An 18,742-nucleotide genomic window follows, 5' to 3' on the forward strand; every position below is an offset into this window, starting at 1 on the left:
TTGTTTGCGATTTCACCTAATGTTCTATCTCTCAGCAGCAAACCAGCGAGCCTCAAACAGAAGCTGGTCAAATGGAAATTAAGAAGGTCATGTTTTTGCTCTCTCAGTTTGTGCTCACAGTTGATTGAACAGCTGAGATCCAGACACATGACAGCCAGGGTAGACCTCTATCCGTTCGGCGTCCTGTCCTTCATATTCAACCCCTTTGTTTTGCTTGCTAAAAGAGTGAGAAATAAGAAAAGTGGGGAAGAGGAGAAAAAATAAGATGAAGCCTATTTACATGAGGACGGCAGCTGACATGTCTGCTGATGCAGCTGGAAAGAGGGCCGCTCTGCCAGTCACGTCAGACAAAGCATTAGTGAGATGACAGCAAGGTGAAGGAGAAAGAGAGAGAGAGAGATGAGGAGGAGGAGGAGGAGGAGGAAGAACAGAGTAGGGGGAGTGAGGGAAAAGGAGACGTCTGGTGTATCTTAATAATTAACTGAATAAAAGAGAGTTCAGCTACTGAAGGGATAAAAAAGACACTCAAAGTTATTCAGTTTTGTCAGCATCTCTCAAAGATTTTCTTATTTGAAGTTATGACACGCAGCTTTGTGTTGGTGGGATAATGCTTGTGACAGCTTGGAACGGTTCCCCGACTGAAAGACAGACAAAGAGGAAGGACAGGACAGCTGAGGATGTGTGTGTGTGTGTGTTTATACCTCTGTCTGGATTCTAAGAAGCCCAGATCAAGTGCCACACAGGGGTCATTCATATCTGCTTACCACTGACATATCAGATAATGTTGTATAATATTTTCCTTCCTTGTGAGGGATTTTCCATAAGGGCTTCAACTGTGATAGCATATTGTTATAACAACAAAAACCTTTCTTTTTATCACTCTCAGTGAACTCATTCCATATAATATAATTTATTCTCATAAACTGCTTGTTGAGGTATCCCAGACTATTTTTTCCTCTCTTGGCAGAAGCATTCCTGGATGAGTTAAAAAAAAAAGAAAGAAAAAGGAAAAAAAAAGAAAGAAAAGAGAAGGAAGTGCTGAGGAAAGCTGGCAAAAGGAGGTTAGAAGATAAATGAGACAGGCATGAATACCAGGCTTTGTTCACTGTCATAGCAACACAGCAGGGAGGAGCTGGGACATTTGGTTCATTGGTCCGACGTTATTGGATCCCAGTGGCCAGATTATCATGGATTTCCAAATTCTAACAAGAGACTAGAGGTTTAGAGGTTCTTTAAACAGAGTCTATCGTGTGAAATTTGGAGAGACATGAATGTGTAGGGAAAGTGTCCTTTTTTGTCATTTTCTTTGAACACTTTTGGATATTTTCATGTCAGATTTAGATCAGTGCTTGGGATTTGACTCTTATCTGTTATATTAAAAATATGCTTTGCATCCCAGTGTTGGATGTTTTCACTATATTCTCCTCATTGCTCTAGTTGTGTGTATTTGTGTGTGTCTCTGTGTGTTCTGAAATTATTCAGGGGAGGTTGTCCCTTTTAGTGGGGAAAGGATATGTTTTTCTAAGCCTGGGTAGAGAGAGGAGATACTGTCAGGACACCTGCTGCTTTGGGTGATTTCTCTACTCTGTGTGACTCTGTGTGTGTGTGTGTGTGTGTGTGTGTGTGTGTGTGTGTACAGCAGGGTCCCAGCTGTTGCAAGGTCTCTGAGGTAGCACTTGTGCAGTTTACCAGCGACACTCTCTCTTCCTCTTTCTTACTTGTGGTCCATTGCTTCTTGATTTATGGCTGTTGTTGCCGTGACACCAGTCTCACCACCATTTCTCACCCACAGAACAGCAGCAAGTTCATCGCTCTGAACATATTGAAACAGTGCAGTCTATCTATGGAACCAGTGTGTTGCATTACTTCTTCCTGCTCTTGACTCCTCAAATGAACTGATGTGAGGCTTTTTCCCTTTCACCCATCAGCTCAAGGACAAGTCATTACTCTCTCGTTGTAGAGCTCTGTGTTGGTTGTGACTTGTCGAAGGCAGAGGTTGATCTACAGTTTCTGGAGATGTCGTAAATAAAATTGATTTTGTGCATTTATGTGAATAAAAGCTCCTCTACAAAAGGGATTTTTTTTTTAGAATGTTTTTAACATGGGTGTGTTTTCAGAAAAAGCAGGATTTCCTTTTGATTAAAACCAGCTCACCTTGTTATATTGAGCATTAGTTTTGTAAAAGATCTGTTTATGATCCCTGTCTGCCTCTGAGAGCTTAAGAACTCAAAGCCATGTTCAACCACTCCGACCAGTCCAGTCATGTCTTGAATGAAGCTCCAAACCTGTTATAATGACCTCTATCGAATGGTCCACACTGTGTAGGTTAGTTGGTAGGGCTTTGGCAGCATAGGGGGAAAAAAGGATAATGTGGTTGAATTTTTTTTTTTGTTATGAAGCAGGGGCAGCTTGTGGACTGAGTCACAAACTAAAAGAAAGGATATTTTGCTGTAGCGCGGAGGAGACTGCTCATATGGCATGCGATGATAAGGAACCCCCCCCCCCCCCCCCCCCCACACACACACACACACACACACACACACACTCCCCCCTCATCTGTCTCTCCTATTTTCTCTCATTAATTACGCTGATAAATCCCCAACCTCAAGGGTTAACAGGGTTACCTTACAAGTGGGTAATACTTTCCAGAGCAATGGCATGCCTTAGTGTCCCTTAAATGACAGCGTGAACAAGCTCTCGCCAGAGGCATTTTTTCTTTTCACAAGTCGCCCAAAATTAAGTGCTTTTCCTGGTCAAGAGGAAAAAGCAAAATGAATTGAGGCAAAAAATAAGAATGTCTAACAGGCAGTAATGTAATTATACGTGTTTCTCAAGATACTATATTCAAACTGAACTCAGCATGGTGAGGTACATTTGTGAAGGGAATTTGCTTTGACCGTATTTTTCATATATAATATTATGTTGTAATTTGTAAACATGCATAATTAACGTGCATTATGTGATTTATCTCGCTGATGTTTGTCTTTTGATCCTTTTTTAAATGCAGGACCCTGCAGGAATATTTGACCTGGTGGAGTTGGTTGGGAATGGTACATATGGCCAAGTGTATAAGGTAGGATGTCTCTTCTCTTATCTCTCTGTTTCCACAGCTTTGGGTTTACAGGGTTTTGGTGCAGTTTGTGTCGGTGACTTTTCTCTGGTACTCTTCTGCTCTTTCTGTCCAACACTTTATTAGTGAGATGCAGTAGCTCTGCTCTTCCTCTCTAAAGTCTCCCCATCCTTTTTCTGCTCTCAGACATATCCGTCCTTGGAGACAAGAACTCTCTCTCTTTCTCTCTGTCACAAACACACACTCACACACACACACTCACACACATGGATACAGACACACAGGCATAAATGTTTACACTAATCCATACACCATCCATGTCCTACTATGTGACATTACAACGCATCTTCAGTGCCGTAAAAGAGAGAGAGAGGAAGTTAATGTTTTAGTGAGGGTTAACCACAGCTCTCCCACACCCCACTCTCTGTTATCTATCTATCTAATGTACGCATTTCTGCTTTCTTCTTTTCTTCAGTGTAGAAGTATTGGAATGTAATCTACATTCTCCCAGCCTTCTAAGTGTAGTGTGATAGACAGTGTTTTACCCTGCACAAATAGTCTTTGCCATCTGGGCTGTAAACCAAATGTTCAACTGAACTTTATTTTCTGAAATCTCTTTTAGGTAGTTGCAGTAAACTTTTTTTCCCCACTGCTATGTGATTAAAATCTGCCCATTCCAAACAAATAAGAGAGATTTTAAAGCCAAAGAGGGTGGGCCTGTCAGATGGTCCTGGATGTCTGCACTAAAAGCAGCTTGTGCTGATAGAGGTTTAAATAATTCAGCCAGGCAAATTTACAGCAGCGATGCTCCTTCTGTCTCCCCAGTCTGTAACACTACTGCACTGGGAAAGGCTAAAAAAAAAAAAAAAACTAGAAAGAAAAACAGACTACTCAGGGAGAGGAGAGTGAGAGAGGACTCTTACAGCACTGGACCTGACGGTCAGACACCCACAGAGTGGGACAAGGGTTGACTCTGCGTTAAAATGAGAACTGATGGTACATTCTGATTTAGTTCTCAAAACTGTAAATGGAGTTGGAAATGACATTGGTGTGGGGAATAGAACGAAAGGGATTACACAAAACAGACTTGAAACAGGACAGACGTTATTTCCGAAGACTAAGCATACAAACTGCTTTCAACGATAGGCCATAAATGAAAAATGAAATGTTTAACCTGGAATGTCAAAGAGTGTTTTGTGCAGGGATAATTTGCTCTCTCTTTTATACAGGGGATGTTCTGTTCAGCTTAACGTTATTGAAAAAACATTGTTATGCAAACACAGTTCATGTTAATTTGATAAGGCCCACGGAGCATTTTAATCCAATTTTTTTTTGGTCTACATTAGGTTATTTGGGTTTCATGGGATTCCATTTTTTGTAATTCCAATTCAATTCCAATTATCTTATTAATGGTTTCTCAATTCTTCACTTAAATTGGGATTGATGAGCACATTGGCTTGGGCTTGGACCCTGTTTATGCGGAGAATTCGAAGAAGAAGAAGAAGCGTGTGATGTCATAGCCAGGCTCATGCAGTCATAGCAGACAAGCCTGGTCTACACGCTCTGAGACCTGCTTTGACAGCAGGGGAGGTGACTCTCTTCCGCTTGGCTTCCCTCTCTGATCTGTGATCACGACTAACAGACAGAGGTCTGCTCTGTCGTCTGAGTCTCTTCCCTCTCTCTTTAAAGATGCAACAGTGAACTCAGTACACAGGTGTGTGCATCACATTCAATGCCCATCTAATTTCATTCAGACTATGGCATGCCGGCATTGCCCAGTACACACACACACACACACACACACACATTTTTTCTCTCATCTCCCTCCAGCTCATAAAGTCTGTGTGCCTGTGTCGCATTCCATCACACAGTGAGGTGATTGGAAAGCTTCCATACGCCCATGTTGACGCCTTTAATGCCCTTCATGAAGAAACCATATGGTGCCATAGGTCATTTTTTATGTCAGCTGCAATCCAGTGCTGTTCTGGGATTGGATGGAAGTCATCTATACAAATAAATGTGATTGGAGCATGAATGTTGGGGACATTGTCATTTGAGGATTATATTAAAACCACATGGCAGTTCTACTGTTTTTTTTTTTTTTTTCATATGATTGTGTCTTTGTGAGGGATACTTATTTGTGCCATGGTTATAAATGTGACAGTTAGAGATTTGAATTGTAGGTGTGTTAACTGTGGGAGCTGTCTGCCCTTCTCCGTTCTCCCGCTTACTCAATGTCCTGAAATAACTTGCCAAGGCTAGATGTTTCCCTTAGTCACTCCTTCTTAAGTCAAGATAGAGGAGGAGAACGGTAACAGAGTGCTGTGTGGTTTTAACGCTGGCAGTGCCTGGGTCGGATCACTAGGCCCCAGACTAGTGCCCGTTGTCTAAATGAAGTTCTCTTTTTTCCCTTAGATGGCTTTCTGTCTTCTTCTTTATCCAACCAGAAAAAAATTCCACAGAGGATATGTAATTGGGTCACAGGAACTGATAAGGCTGAATTGTGTGCCGCCCTCTTGACATGCTGGTGGTCTGGCGTGTTGTGTGTGTGTGTGTATAGTTGTGTTGGCATGTGTAGGCGGGCATGTGTGTGTGTGTGTGTGTGGCTGGGGCTCCCTTTCCCTCTGACTGGAGTGGTCCACCAGAGAGAGGGATGGCTGGATAATCTCAGGAGAGGCTGAAAGTGGGACACATACAGTCATGATCTCAGAGTGACCTCACTGAGCTGGAGTTAGAAGACTCCTCATTGCATTGATTGTTCAGTGTCTCCATTTCGTTTCTTGTCAGAGATGTTTAGGTCTAAAAAGCACTTACATGTGAGATGAGGAGGTGTCTAGTTCAATCTTAGTTTCAGCGAGTTCTTCCACTCCACCCTTATCAATAAGAGTTTCCCAGCGGAACGTGGAACGAGACAAGTATTTTTACCTTGAGCAATGTGACACAAAACTCATGCAAATTCACTTCCATCCAAAGCCAGCTTCATCATCACAGATGGCAGCGTTTACTAGTTTTTTTTCCCCCACCATTTGATGAGAAGAGAGTCAGCGTATGTGCCTCTGAAGTGCACTGCTTAGGTTTCATGCGATTATTAATAGCATATTTCTCTCTTCTTCAGAGCACAGTGGGATAGGATGGAAACAGGATGTGGTCTTTCTCTCCTGAAACGGAGCTTCAGAGATGTGCACAGCTGATTACAGAACGGAGCAAAGCACTTTTTCTTTCTTCTTCCTTTTTTTTTTTTTACTTTTTTTTTTTTTGAGTTATTTTGGAATGACATTGACCCATTTCTTGCTGGGCCACCCATGTAAAAATACCCATATAAAAATACTTTTGCGCTGCTACGAAAGGCACCTGGTTCTTAGATGTGCCCCTGGCTTTTCAGCCCTCACACTGGCCCATGCTTATTCAAGCACTGAGGCTGTTTGATGTGGACGTTGGCATGCGGTCTCCCTCCCGCACAGGAGCTCTGGTTATCTGTTGAGGAACGTTATGTGTGATGTCAGATTGGAAAGGCAGAGAGAAGCCCATGCTCACACAGGAAGGAGCTCTAGAACCTGGCCACTGCTTGGCCCTCTAATCATCAGAAACCAAATGGAACAGTTTACCATTTGAGACATTGCAAAAACAAGCCCAGATGTTTTGCATTGTTTACAACTGATCAGGGGTATGCACTGGACATCACATCGAAAGGAAAAGCTGAGCTAGAGCTCCTTTGAAAATCCTGTCCACATGCAACACATGCGCGCGTGCGTGCGTGCGTGTGTCTGTCTGTCTGTCTGTCTATCTAGGTGTGTGAGCTTCTGTTTTTTTCCCAGACCTATTTTTTCCCTGCTGCTTTGTGTTTTGATGAATTGATTATGTGCATGCATGAGCGAGAACATGCTGAAACAGATCTGTTGTTAAGCAATGTTTTTGCACTGCACCCACTTCTGAGGAAATCCTTAACTAGCTACCTGGTGGACAGCTTGTGTATGGAAACCAGTTTGTGCCTGGAAAGTGTGTCATTAAAGGTAATGAGGTAGACGTGGTAAACACAATACTGAAAGTCCTATAAAACAGTCTAGTTTTGGTTTATATATTTTTTTTAGGGCACTTAGCACATTGTTCGTATGCTCATGGAGCTATGAATAAGATCTTGGATTCCCGTCAAATTCCAGATAAACTGTTGAAGTTGAGCATTAAGGATTATCTTTCGAGGTGGGTCTTTGTTCTTGACAAACAGTGAAAATAAACCATCCCTAAGAGTTACCTGTTAATTAACAGACCAGAAAGAAGAAAGGGACTTCAGACACAAACGTTTTGTAGAAGTGCTTTGAATTGTGTCTGAGAAATTTGCACTCTCTGGGGTAGTAGAGGGGTTAAGCATTACTGTGTTATTAAAATCACACTCCAGATGGTCATCTCAATTCATTTTTTATTTGTTTATCATAAAAGTCCTTTACTCAAAGTAGAGTTGTTGTGCAACTCTATGGATACATTATTCAGAGGCTGTAATCAGCCTAATATGGGCATTTTCTAAACATTGCTGAACAACAGAAGCAGTCATGCTGGTTGATGGTGGCCTCAAATGTTTGAGAGATGAATTTCACACACAACTGATGGGGAAAAAAAAGCTTATCTGACTTGGAATTACTCTTCACAGGACAAGTGTATGTGCCTACATGTGATCAAGGTGCATTGTTTCTGCACTTATGCAAAAGAAACCAACAGGAGCAACTTTTGTTTACATCATTTTGTCAGATGCACTCAGACAGAGACAGTTTATACCTTCTGTCAGCGCCAAGTCAACGTTTTTTTGACATCCTTTGATATAATGGATTGTTGTTGCTGAACTTCCTTCACTGTAGCTGAGATAATAATCATAGCCGACGCAGTGTTTCCGTGCTATCCCCTGAAAGGGGTTAGTTCTGCTGCCTCTCTCAGGCGTCTTGGCTGCGAGGCATGGAATGACACAGTGAGTCAGAGGGCACCAGAGACTTTTCCACACAACGGTTACCTGCTGCAGTCACGCTGTGTTTAGATTATCATGAAAGATGAAAATTCCATCTTGTATCGCCCCAGTTTAACTAAACACGTGCCAGCCTATGGCGGGAGCAGTTTTCTCCTACCACTCTTATGTTTTCCCATCCTACCTCTGTCTCTTTCTTTCTCTCTCTCTCTCTCTCTCTCTCTCGCTTTCTTTTTCCCTCTCCATTTCGTTATGTATGCATTCTGTCCCTCCTTTCTCTCCCTCCCTCTTAGTATCTGTGTCTAACTTCTGACATGCACCTTTCAACTCATTTTGTACATTTCATATGAGTACATCCAGTTTTCCTTTCTCTCACTCAAACCCTGTGTATTGTAGATTTGCTACTGTTATACGTGGACATTTTGTCACGCTGGTGGTGTGGTGCAGGACCCAAGTGCAAGACACGATGGTTGAAGTGACAAAACGGAAGACTTTACTTAAAATGAAGATCAAAATACAGGCGTAAACTAATAACAAAAGCCAATAACAAAAAGGTGCAGCATGACAGTGCGCAAAATACACAAACAACGATAGACAAAGACAAGGCAAAACACTAGGGCATAAATAGAGGTGGAAACTAAACAGGGCAACACAGGATTGGTTGAAACTAACAAGGTAATAATGAGACAAAACAGGAACAGGTGAGGGGCGGAGACAGACAAAGAACAGGAGCACAAAGACATGGCAAACCAAAAGTCCAAAATGGCGGTGCAGGTTGTGACAGAGCCCCCCCCCTTAAGGGGCGGCTCCCAGACGGCCCAAAAGAAAAAGTCCAGAACAGACCGGGTGGGTGGGGGGGGGGGGCGCACAGAGGGATGACCGAAGGTGCTGCAGCCGAGGGGCCCCCTCTGCGGCCGAGCAGGTGAGGGGTTGGCTGGAACGGACACCGGAGCGGGCACAGGAACGGAGCAGACTCTTCAAAACAGCCTCGACGTCGGCTAGAGGGCTGAGCTGGGTCGGGGAAAGGGCCTCGGGAACAGGACAGGGCGTCAGCACGGGAGCTGACCAGGACAGGGCGTCAGCACGGGAGCTGACCAGGACAGGGCGTCAGCACGGGAGCTGACCAGGACAGGGCGTCAGCACGGGAGCTGACCAGGACAGGGCGTCAGCACGGGAGCTGACCAGGACAGGGCGTCAGCACGGGAGCTGACCAGGGCCGGGAAAGCGGCCTCGGGAACAGGGCAGGACAGCGCACTCTCCATGGTGCGCCGGGCAGCGCATTCCTCGCGCTGGGCAGCGCACCCTCCGTGGTGCGCCGGGCAGCGCATTCCTCGCGCTGGGCAGCGCACCCTCCGTGGTGCGCCGGGCAGCGCATTCCTCGCGCTGGGCAGCGCACCCTCCGTGGTGCGCCGGGCAGCGCATTCCTCGCGCTGGGCAGCGCACCCTCCATGGTGCGCCGGGCAGCGCATTCCTCGCGCTGGGCAGCGCACCCTCCATGGAGCCTTCGGAGTCACTGCTTGAAGAAGGGGCTTGAGGGGATTCAGGTTGGCAGAGACAGGAGACCCAGGAGCAGACACAGCCCTAGAGATGGTTGGACCCAGCACCACAGCCCATGTGGTGCATGGGTCTAGGGCTGGGAGCCCCCCCCCAAAAAATTCCCCCCCCGGGTTAGGGGCTGGAGAACCTACCGAGAGAGGGAGCCCCGCCGCACCCAGGTCAGGAGCTGGAACTGTCTCTGCCCGGGAGACAGAAGTGTCTTGCTGGGTCCTTGTGTGGTCTATCGTTCTGTCACGCTGGTGGTGTGGTGCAGGACCCAAGTGCAAGACACGATGGTTGAAGTGACAAAAACGGAAGACTTTACTTAAAATGAAGATCAAAATACAGGCGTAAACTAATAACAAAAGCCAATAACAAAAAGGTGCAGCATGACAGTGCGCAAAATACACAAACAACGATAGACAAAGACAAGGCAAAACACTAGGGCATAAATAGAGGTGGAAACTAAACAGGGCAACACAGGATTGGTTGAAACTAACAAGGTAATAATGAGACAAAACAGGAACAGGTGAGGGGCGGAGACAGACAAAGAACAGGAGCACAAAGACATGGCAAACCAAAAGTCCAAAATGGCGGTGCAGGTTGTGACACATTTAGAGTTGCTGAAAGTTCCAAATATAGAAAACATTGTAAGGATTGAATAATTTAAAACGGTTCTTCTATGCACTTGAATATTTGATGTGAGTGTTTTATCCAGAAGTTTAGTTCTGAGTAGCATCTTTTGTTTTCTTTTGTTTTGTTGTTTATGAACGTTCTATTTGAAGTGTTTTCCATTACTGATTTACCAGTGCTTTGTCACAAAGTCTTCATTGTAACTGAGATTTGGGTTGAACTTCATTGCCTGGGTGTAACAAGAGTCGCTTCAAAACAAGTTCCACCAGTTCCATGGAAGGAGGGAAAAGATTCACGATAATCTCTAAATCATCCCTACCTCGTTCCATAGAAGCTTGAAATAGATTAACCAAGCAACTTTTGAGATTAAGAATTAGATTAATCTAGGGAATGTTTCTTTTAGTAATGAACAACAGATGGGGAATGCTGCTGACAGTTTTTACAAGCCTCAGGCTACATTTGTCTTTAAGCCTTGGTTGTTGTGGTAGTTCTTTGTGGGGTTTGGGTATGTATGGAAATGTGTTTTGTAAAAGTGGCATAGTCATGATTAGACAAGACTGTCATAGTTTATGGTCCAGGTTAAAGATATAAAGTCACTGTATGGCAATATAATATAGAGGTGGCTAACAGTGAAGAAGGTATGGGTTCTAAAAGCTTACCAACAGGTTTTCATGAACAGATGGTCCACATCCTGGCAGTGCACTTCCAGCTCTGAGCACTGAAACAAGAGGCCATTTCCCCTGGCTGGCATTTCAGCTCCTCTCAGTACCCATTGTAGACACTACCATATCTTCATTAAAACTGAAATCGCCCACACGTTCACACAGTAATTCAGTCAACGTTTCTTCACACTGCCCCCCCCCCCCATCGCTACTATGCGGTCGGGGGGGGCAGTGTGAAGAAACGCTGACTGAATTACTGTGTGAACGTGTGGGCGATTTCAGTTTTAATGAAGATATGGTGTTGGGGAAAAAAAAAAAAAGAATGGAATTCTCATGAATTATCAATGAATAAGGAAAATGTGTTTTAATCTGCCTTATGGCAATGACTACCACCTGCCCCCTCTGCGTGCTTTATTATTATTTAACTACAAGATTGCATTGAACACTCACAGGATTAGGAGTGGATTAAAATTGTATGAGTACTCATTTGATTTTTAATCTCAAGTCAAACTGGCTAGTTCACTGTGGTAGCAAAAAGGGCCTGTATGCTTGTGTGTTCGACTCATCCTGTCATGGGAGGCATTAGAGTAGCTATATCCTATAGAGTCTTTGATTCCTAGTCTTTTATTATTTCAGAGGATTCAGCAGTACATAGGACCTTACATAGTGTGTTGTAAAAAGACATGTTGGTAATGACACACCATTTTCTTTTATATGGTTCCGACTTTGTGGAGGTTTATTAAATATTTAGGGGAATGTTTGTGTGTTGGGGGAGGGGTGGTAAGGGGGACTGACAAGCAGTAATTCTGTTAGAAAGTAGCACTTACATTTTTTTCATCTTTAATTTTTCACTGGAGTCCTTTTTAGTCCCTGTGGCCATTAGCGTGACATAGCCAGTGGTTTCCTTTCCCTTCTTCACATTATTTTCCTTTTTGCTCCGTACTCTACAATGTGTGAAGAAATTTGACTCATTAGGTGGGGTTTTCATGACTCATATCTTTTTTACCCCTCTTTTTCTTTTTCTATACAGCACGTGTTTCCGAGCATGAGATAATTATATCAACTACCTACTTTTTTTTTTTTTTTAAGAATACTACTTCCTTGTACCTGACAGAGTCATCGGTTGAATCTATTGAAATATGCATTTTGCTGAAATACTGCAAAAGCCTGGTATGTTGAAGGGTTTTCAAATCACACAGAACGGTGTTGGACATGAGAACAAATCGGTACTCTCTCGACAGTGAGGTGCTTTCTCTCTCGAGCAGGTGACCTGAGACGAACCTCAGAAGACCAATATCCCCTCCTGCTCGCGCTGCACTTCCGAGCCAGCACAATGACATTTAACTGCCTTTGGTTATTTTAAGAGAGAGTTTTCAGGTAAAATAATAAAAGAAATACATCTCCTAATGATACATTAGATTGGACTTGAATAAAAAAAATATACAACAAGGAAATATTTCATTAGTTAGCACGATAATTATCAGGATAAATGTCTCTGTCTTCTGTTTTTGGTATTTTCCACGTAATCTGTATGTATTGACTTGTATTGTTATACTGGTTCTATGCAGGTTTGCCGGTTTGGGTTCTACTGCATATATGGCAGTGCTGTTGTCTGGCACTTCTGCTGTGTGTTTAAAACAGGGAATCCTGTTAATAGCAGTAACTGGATTAAGAAATTTGTCTGCGTACCAGGGGAGACTGGCATCTGGACTGTCTCTTGTCTAACCCTTGCCTCTAATTTGACAGCGTGAAGTGTCGTTTTTTTTTTTTTTTTCCCCCACTGGAGATGATTTCATTTTAACAGACGGTCTTGAGCACGGACTGTTAGACTTGCAACGGCTTTAATTCTTCTTCTGGTGAAAAGGGAATCACCCACTTCTGATGACTAGTCATTCAACACAGCCCAGTCAAGCTTTCCTGTCTCATGCAATTTCTCCATCTTATATCCTTGAGGTCTCTCTTCACACGCCTATAATGGTTTTCCTAGTAATGGTGTTAACAGGGAAGAAGGCAGGTTTTTTTGGTTTTCCCTGGAAAATATCTGTAGGAGGCACAGTCATATCTATGAGTGAGTAAGATGATATTAATGTGCTTACCAAGCTCAAATAAACCGCTCAATTTTTTTTTTCGACAGGATTTGGCGTGTTTCACACGGGGCTTTGAAACCAAGCCGGGCAAATATGTGTGGAATAGGAATGTGTTTGGTCACGACAATCGATATATTGTGGAGTTGTAATCTCATTATGCGGTGTATATGGGGTACACTCTACCGCAGGCTGTAAACAAAGCAGGGAAGATGACATGTGCCGAGGCATGACTAGGGAGGAATGCTCCAACTTATCAGTCATCAGATGCTTTCTTCCCCCTCTCGTGGAGGGAAGATAAAAAAAAAAAAAAAAAACTTCAAAGAGAAGTCTCTTTACATCTCTCTCTCCATCTTTCTCTCTCTCTCTCTCTCTCTCTCTCTCTCTCTCTCTCTCCCTCCCTGTGTGTGTGTGTGTGTGTGTGTGTGTGTGTGTGTGTGTGTGTGTATGTGTGTGTGTATGTGTGTGTGTGTGTGTGTATGTGTGTGTGTGTGTATGTGTGTATGTGTGTGTGTGTGTGTGTGTGTATGTGTGTGTGTGTGTGTGTGTGTGTGTGTGTGTGTATGTGTGTGTGTGTGTGTGTGTGTGTATGTGTGTGTGTGTGTGTGTGTGTGTGTGTGTGTGTGTATGTGTGTGTGTGTGTGTGTATGTGTGTGTGTGTGTATGTGTGTGTGTGTGTGTGTGTGTGTGTGTGTGTGTATGTGTGTGTGTGTGTGTGTATGTGTGTGTGTGTGTATGTGTGTGTGTGTGTGTGTGTGTATGTGTGTGTGTGTGTGTGTATGTGTGTGTATGTGTGTGTGTGTGTGTGTGTATGTGTGTGTGTGTGTGTGTGTGTGTGTGTGTGTATGTGTGTGTGTGTATGTGTGTGTATGTGTGTGTATGTGTGTGTGTGTGTATGTGTGTGTGTGTGTGTGTGTGTATGTGTGTGTGTGTGTGTGTGTGTGTGTGTGTGTGTGTGTGCGCGCGCTCTGCAGTCCCTTGCAGCTTGCTCGCACAGCAAACAACTTCAGCACCCTCATCTAATCATGTGCTGATGTCTTAACGGTTCCACTTTCCCATTTAAGGTCTGCTAACTGGCTCTGAATGATTTCATATTTGCGGATACTGCTGAACACCCCAAGATTAGGTGTATTTATGTTTGAAAAGGTAGAACAATTTCTGTCCATAGCAGTTCTGGCAGAAGTCTAACACTGCTTCACATATAAAGTAGTCCAGTTCAGCGGTTTAAAGCGAAGGTTTCTGGTTCATGCTAATGGCTACAGTATGGTGGCTTACTCTTAATGATTACATGAGTGAATTAGATAATTAGTTAAGAGAAAACAAGCTTGTCTAATTAGGACTAACATATCCCTCCCCCAACCCTACTTCAACCTGTATTCAAGTCTTTATACCATTTTTTTGAATGTGTGGTATGCAGTGTCTCATGACAGCAGTATAGACTAAATCAGATTGGAGATAGGAACAGCATGTCTTCACCCCATCCAACATGCCATAAGGCGTAGCTATAACCTCAGGCCTCCCTCCACGCACACTCAGAGTCTGTTTCAGCCTGGCAGAGATGCCCTCTTTTCTCACTGGCTCTCTACTGCACACTGTAATGCCTTTTAATCAGAACTATTGATGGCAAGGTAGATAGATAGATAGATAGATAGATAGATAGATAGATAGATAGATAGATAGATAGATAGATAGATAGATAGATAGAGAGGGAGAGACTGATAATGAAGGAAGTTATCAGGGCATTTGTTATTGTGTGCAGCACTGGGCATTAGTGATTGAAATCTTGTGCAAAAGTTGCAGAACAACTATTTCCTCAATGTTTATTTATATCACGGCTGTGTTTTTGACAGATATTTTTATCGTTGCCTAACTGTAAAGTGCTGGCTCAGACAACTGAAAGAAAACAAGCAGATGCTGCATTCCCGAGACAAATTAATGGTCTGATAAGATGAATTTATACTTAATTACTAGGGTGTTTATCTGTATAGAGTTGCAGTTTGTGATTACATCATAATGAACGCTCCTTATCGATAACAGGTTTTTATTATGGGACTGGAGAGATGATGTTGATCAAGTTCTACATGAAGTGTTGTGGGGAGACCATGTGTGCTCATGCACCTCCTCTCCCCAAACACACACACACACACACACACACACACACACACACACACACACACACACGTACACACGCACAGATACATACAGCAGCACACGTTCCCATACAGTCAAACTATTAACCATAGTGCAAAAACAGGGCACTAGAACATGGATTGCAGACTGAGGGTCTGATTCAGCATGCCACTGTTTGTCCATGCACAAAATCGGGTCAGCACTTTCCTCATGGCATCTCAGAGCTTTCCCTACAACCTCAGTTTTGCACCTGTGAGCTTTGCGTTGCTGTAGAAACAGCAGGTCTGTGTAGAGCTGTTTCTACTGGCTGCTCCACCTGGCAGTAAAGGCTGTGACAGGCAATAGGCCTGTTATCCCACTTCTGCCCCCCATCTCCCTTGAGACCCAGTGCCCTATTTAACCAGCATGCTATTCCAGCGCTCTGATTGCCAGTTAAGGATCAATTAGCATTGGCTGATGTCAACAGTCTTTCAGCCTCCCCACCCCCCCCCAACCAGCCCACCTCGCCCCCACCCCCCAGCCCAACCTCTACTCCTTTTACAGATCTGACAATAGACGTTACCTACAAAAGACCTACTGTGGACATGACCTTCGTAATGTTGAGATAAACCCACCATGCTCACTGGTATGACCTCTGATCTATGGAAGTATCCTCTCGCCCATCTAGGTGAGAAATGCATGTAAATGTAATGTACCATTCTTGGGACCTCTCATTTTCATGCAGGACTACTGGAGCATGGCATAGCTGTGCTCAGCTTGTCTCCGGCTGTCCTACTGCAGATAGCAGGGCAGGAGAGCAGGCATTCTGAAATATCTGCCTCGCTCTTTCTCTCTCTCTCTCTCTCTCTCTGTACCTCCACACATCCTGCACCGTGTCAGGCTGTGTACAGCCTGTCAGAGCATTGGTCTATATGCAGGGGATGAGCTGCTGATGTAAATTCCCTGTCAATCTCATGTTAAGGAAGAAAATACATGCATGCATAAATAAGAATGCACACACTTTTCCTGTTCTTCTTCTTCTTCTTCTTCTTCTTCTTCTTCTTCTTCTTCCTCTTCCTCTTCTTCTTCTTCTTCTTCTTCCTCTTCTTCTTCTTCTTCCTCTTCCTTTTCCTCAGCTATAGTCATTTTTTGTTATTCATTTTTATTTTTTATTCTGAGGGAATTACAGTGAAAAGAATTGCGACATAACAGGTGTATCCCCCAAACACCCCCCTACCACCCAGCCTCGCCCCAAACCACACGGGACAGATAAAATAGAGCATAATACAGCGCAGGGAAATCAAATGTAGCACTGTGTAGACAACAGCATTGTATTTGTGTGGGAAAAAATTAAATGCAAAAAGTTAAGTAACTGCCCATAAACGTTTTATGTTCACTTAAGTAAAAACATCAATAGTCATTTATAGAGTCCCAAATCAAAGCCCTGTAGTTTTCCTTACTGAATATTGCAATGTGGTGTATAGCAGGATACTTCTAATGTCTTAAATCCCCACTGGTTCCTTTATGGCTGCTGGCATCCATTCTTTCACGGTGGGTGTTGTGCCAAATCCTGTGCCTAGATAAAAAAAATTCTCCACCGCTCTGGATTACAGGAGACCCAGCCGACTGAGTGGCCCCAGGCCTTTCACTTTTTTTTCCCCCGCTTACTGGATTAAGGCAACAGACAACGGGCCGCATTAATCAACCCTGTCTTCTGACCAGAAAAGAGGATTGAGCACTGCTAAAAGGGTTGACAAGCAACAATATTACACCAATAACGTATAAAATATGTATAAACAATAGCGCAAAAATGCCATTCCATTTTTATCCATTTCATACCAATGTGTGACAGCGACCCTCTGTGCTGTGTGGATTGCTACATCTGCGGGACTGGGCAAGGGTAGTGTGAATCTGTGGACAAGGGATGGCTGAAAATTGGTGTGTGTGTGTGTGTGTGTGTGTGCGTGCATGTCTGGGAGGGTGGTTCTGCCTGCTGAGGATACTGTCAAAACATAAGCAGGAGCCTCAGTACCTCAGAGAGTCTGGAGTGTTGACTAATAGCACTCCCAGCTTCTCCCGCTGTTTTAGGAGCTAAAGCCCTCAGCTGAGGAACAGGGAGTGAATGAAATGAGTGTCGCTTTCGTACCGGAGCAGAAGTAAGTGAAGGAGAGTAAGTGAAGGATGGGCGTGAAAATACTCAGCAGACGGTGATGGTGGTGACATCCTTCACTTTTTATTTCACTTTCTCTCATTACTCTTCCCATTCCTCTTGTGGAAATGATCCACCAGTCGTGAGCAGGCCACTGCATCAGCGTACGAGGGCCCTAAAGTGACTGTCAAGTAAGGAGCAGCGAAGAGAAAAATCTAGTCAGATCAATGCTCATTTATTCACCATGGCAAGTCCTCCAAACAAAACAGTGCATTTGTAAATACACTCAGAAGGCACTCAGATTGTTTGACTTGGCAATATTGAGCATGTACTCTTTATGGCACTCATATTTCAAAGGAAGAAACAACACATCTGATCTTTTTCAGAAGTGTCCACCAGACATGGGGAAATGGACAGATTTAGCTGCTGAGTAGAAATATCCATAGTGCTGCCCAGTCTTTGACATACTTTTAGCAGTTATACACTGAGAGATAAATCAATACGTACATGGCGGTTGCCATGGCAATACGTTCTGCTGAGTGGCTTGCCTCATGGTTGTTTATTTGTGCAGACGCCATGGTCGATTGATGTTTGGTTATTGTGAGATTTGCTCTTTGTCCATTTGTGTAGTGACATTCAACAGGAATCCATTCAATAAATGAGTTTGCCAGTTTCAGAGGCAAATAGGCAAATAAAAGCTATTCATCTTGTGCATTTCTCAGGTGCTATGTAACTGATAAACGAACACAAGCTTTTTCAGTTTCATCATCAAAAACAAGGACACTTCAATTCCTGACAACCTCTACATTGTACTGATGAAATGTAACGTCCTGTGTTTTTGCCTTTATTTGTTTTCAATATCAGAAACTAGAATCTGTCTACTGATGACTCACGTTGAGGAATTCATAAGCTGAAACTAGGTTGAATGTGTTGATGTGGCTTAGTTTATGTGTTGTGATGAACAACTATGTCTTCTGTGGAATGTACTGTGTTTGAACAAGTGTGAGTAAGATGCTGTGTATATTGAATATAAGATATGAGTTGCAATACTGTATTGCACAGGCATGAATAAGCTGGTATGTTGGGTTGACTAGAGGTGGACAGTATCGGTTATATTATATAGTAAATTTGCTTCTGCATGAAATAAAACGATGAATAGTGAAGTCGGTTGGATGTGTTCAGCTGAACAGCAGTGGTTGAGTTCATGTGTTGAGCTTAACAGTAGGTGTTGAGCTCAGGAGCTGAACAAGTGTGGCTGACCTGATGAGTTGAGTATCAGTGGCTGAGTGGGTGTGTTGGACCGACTGAAAAGCGTTTGTGTGATGGTACCACGCCACTCTAGCGCTGGGACATTCATCACACACCGGAGTGATGTATAAATCCCATTTCTATCGATCCAGTCCCAGAGGAGAGAGCGAGAACACAGGAATGAAGAAGAAGACGAAAACAGGATACTTATAGATAAAGAGCGTAGAGAATATACTGAAAGAAGAAAAGAACAGAGATTGACCCAGCAGAACCCCAATCACCAGTTTGGGAGTGCAGTTTAAT

At 43.5% G+C, this 18,742-nt stretch overlaps 1 protein-coding gene across 1 annotated transcript in view; it reads left to right on the forward strand.

The window, feature by feature from the left end:
• The window catches only part of tnika (TRAF2 and NCK interacting kinase a), a 70,883-nt gene that overhangs the window by 8,910 nt on the left and 43,231 nt on the right, over window positions 1–18,742 (forward strand). Inside the window, exon 2 of the mRNA XM_030773113.1 lies at window positions 3,008–3,073. Within this exon, the coding sequence (XP_030628973.1) occupies window positions 3,008–3,073 (66 nt within the window). The remainder of the gene's footprint in view (window positions 1–3,007; window positions 3,074–18,742) is intronic.

This window comes from Chanos chanos, chromosome 5 (genome assembly GCF_902362185.1).
Source record: "Chanos chanos chromosome 5, fChaCha1.1, whole genome shotgun sequence".
Taxonomy (NCBI): domain Eukaryota; kingdom Metazoa; phylum Chordata; class Actinopteri; order Gonorynchiformes; family Chanidae; genus Chanos; species Chanos chanos.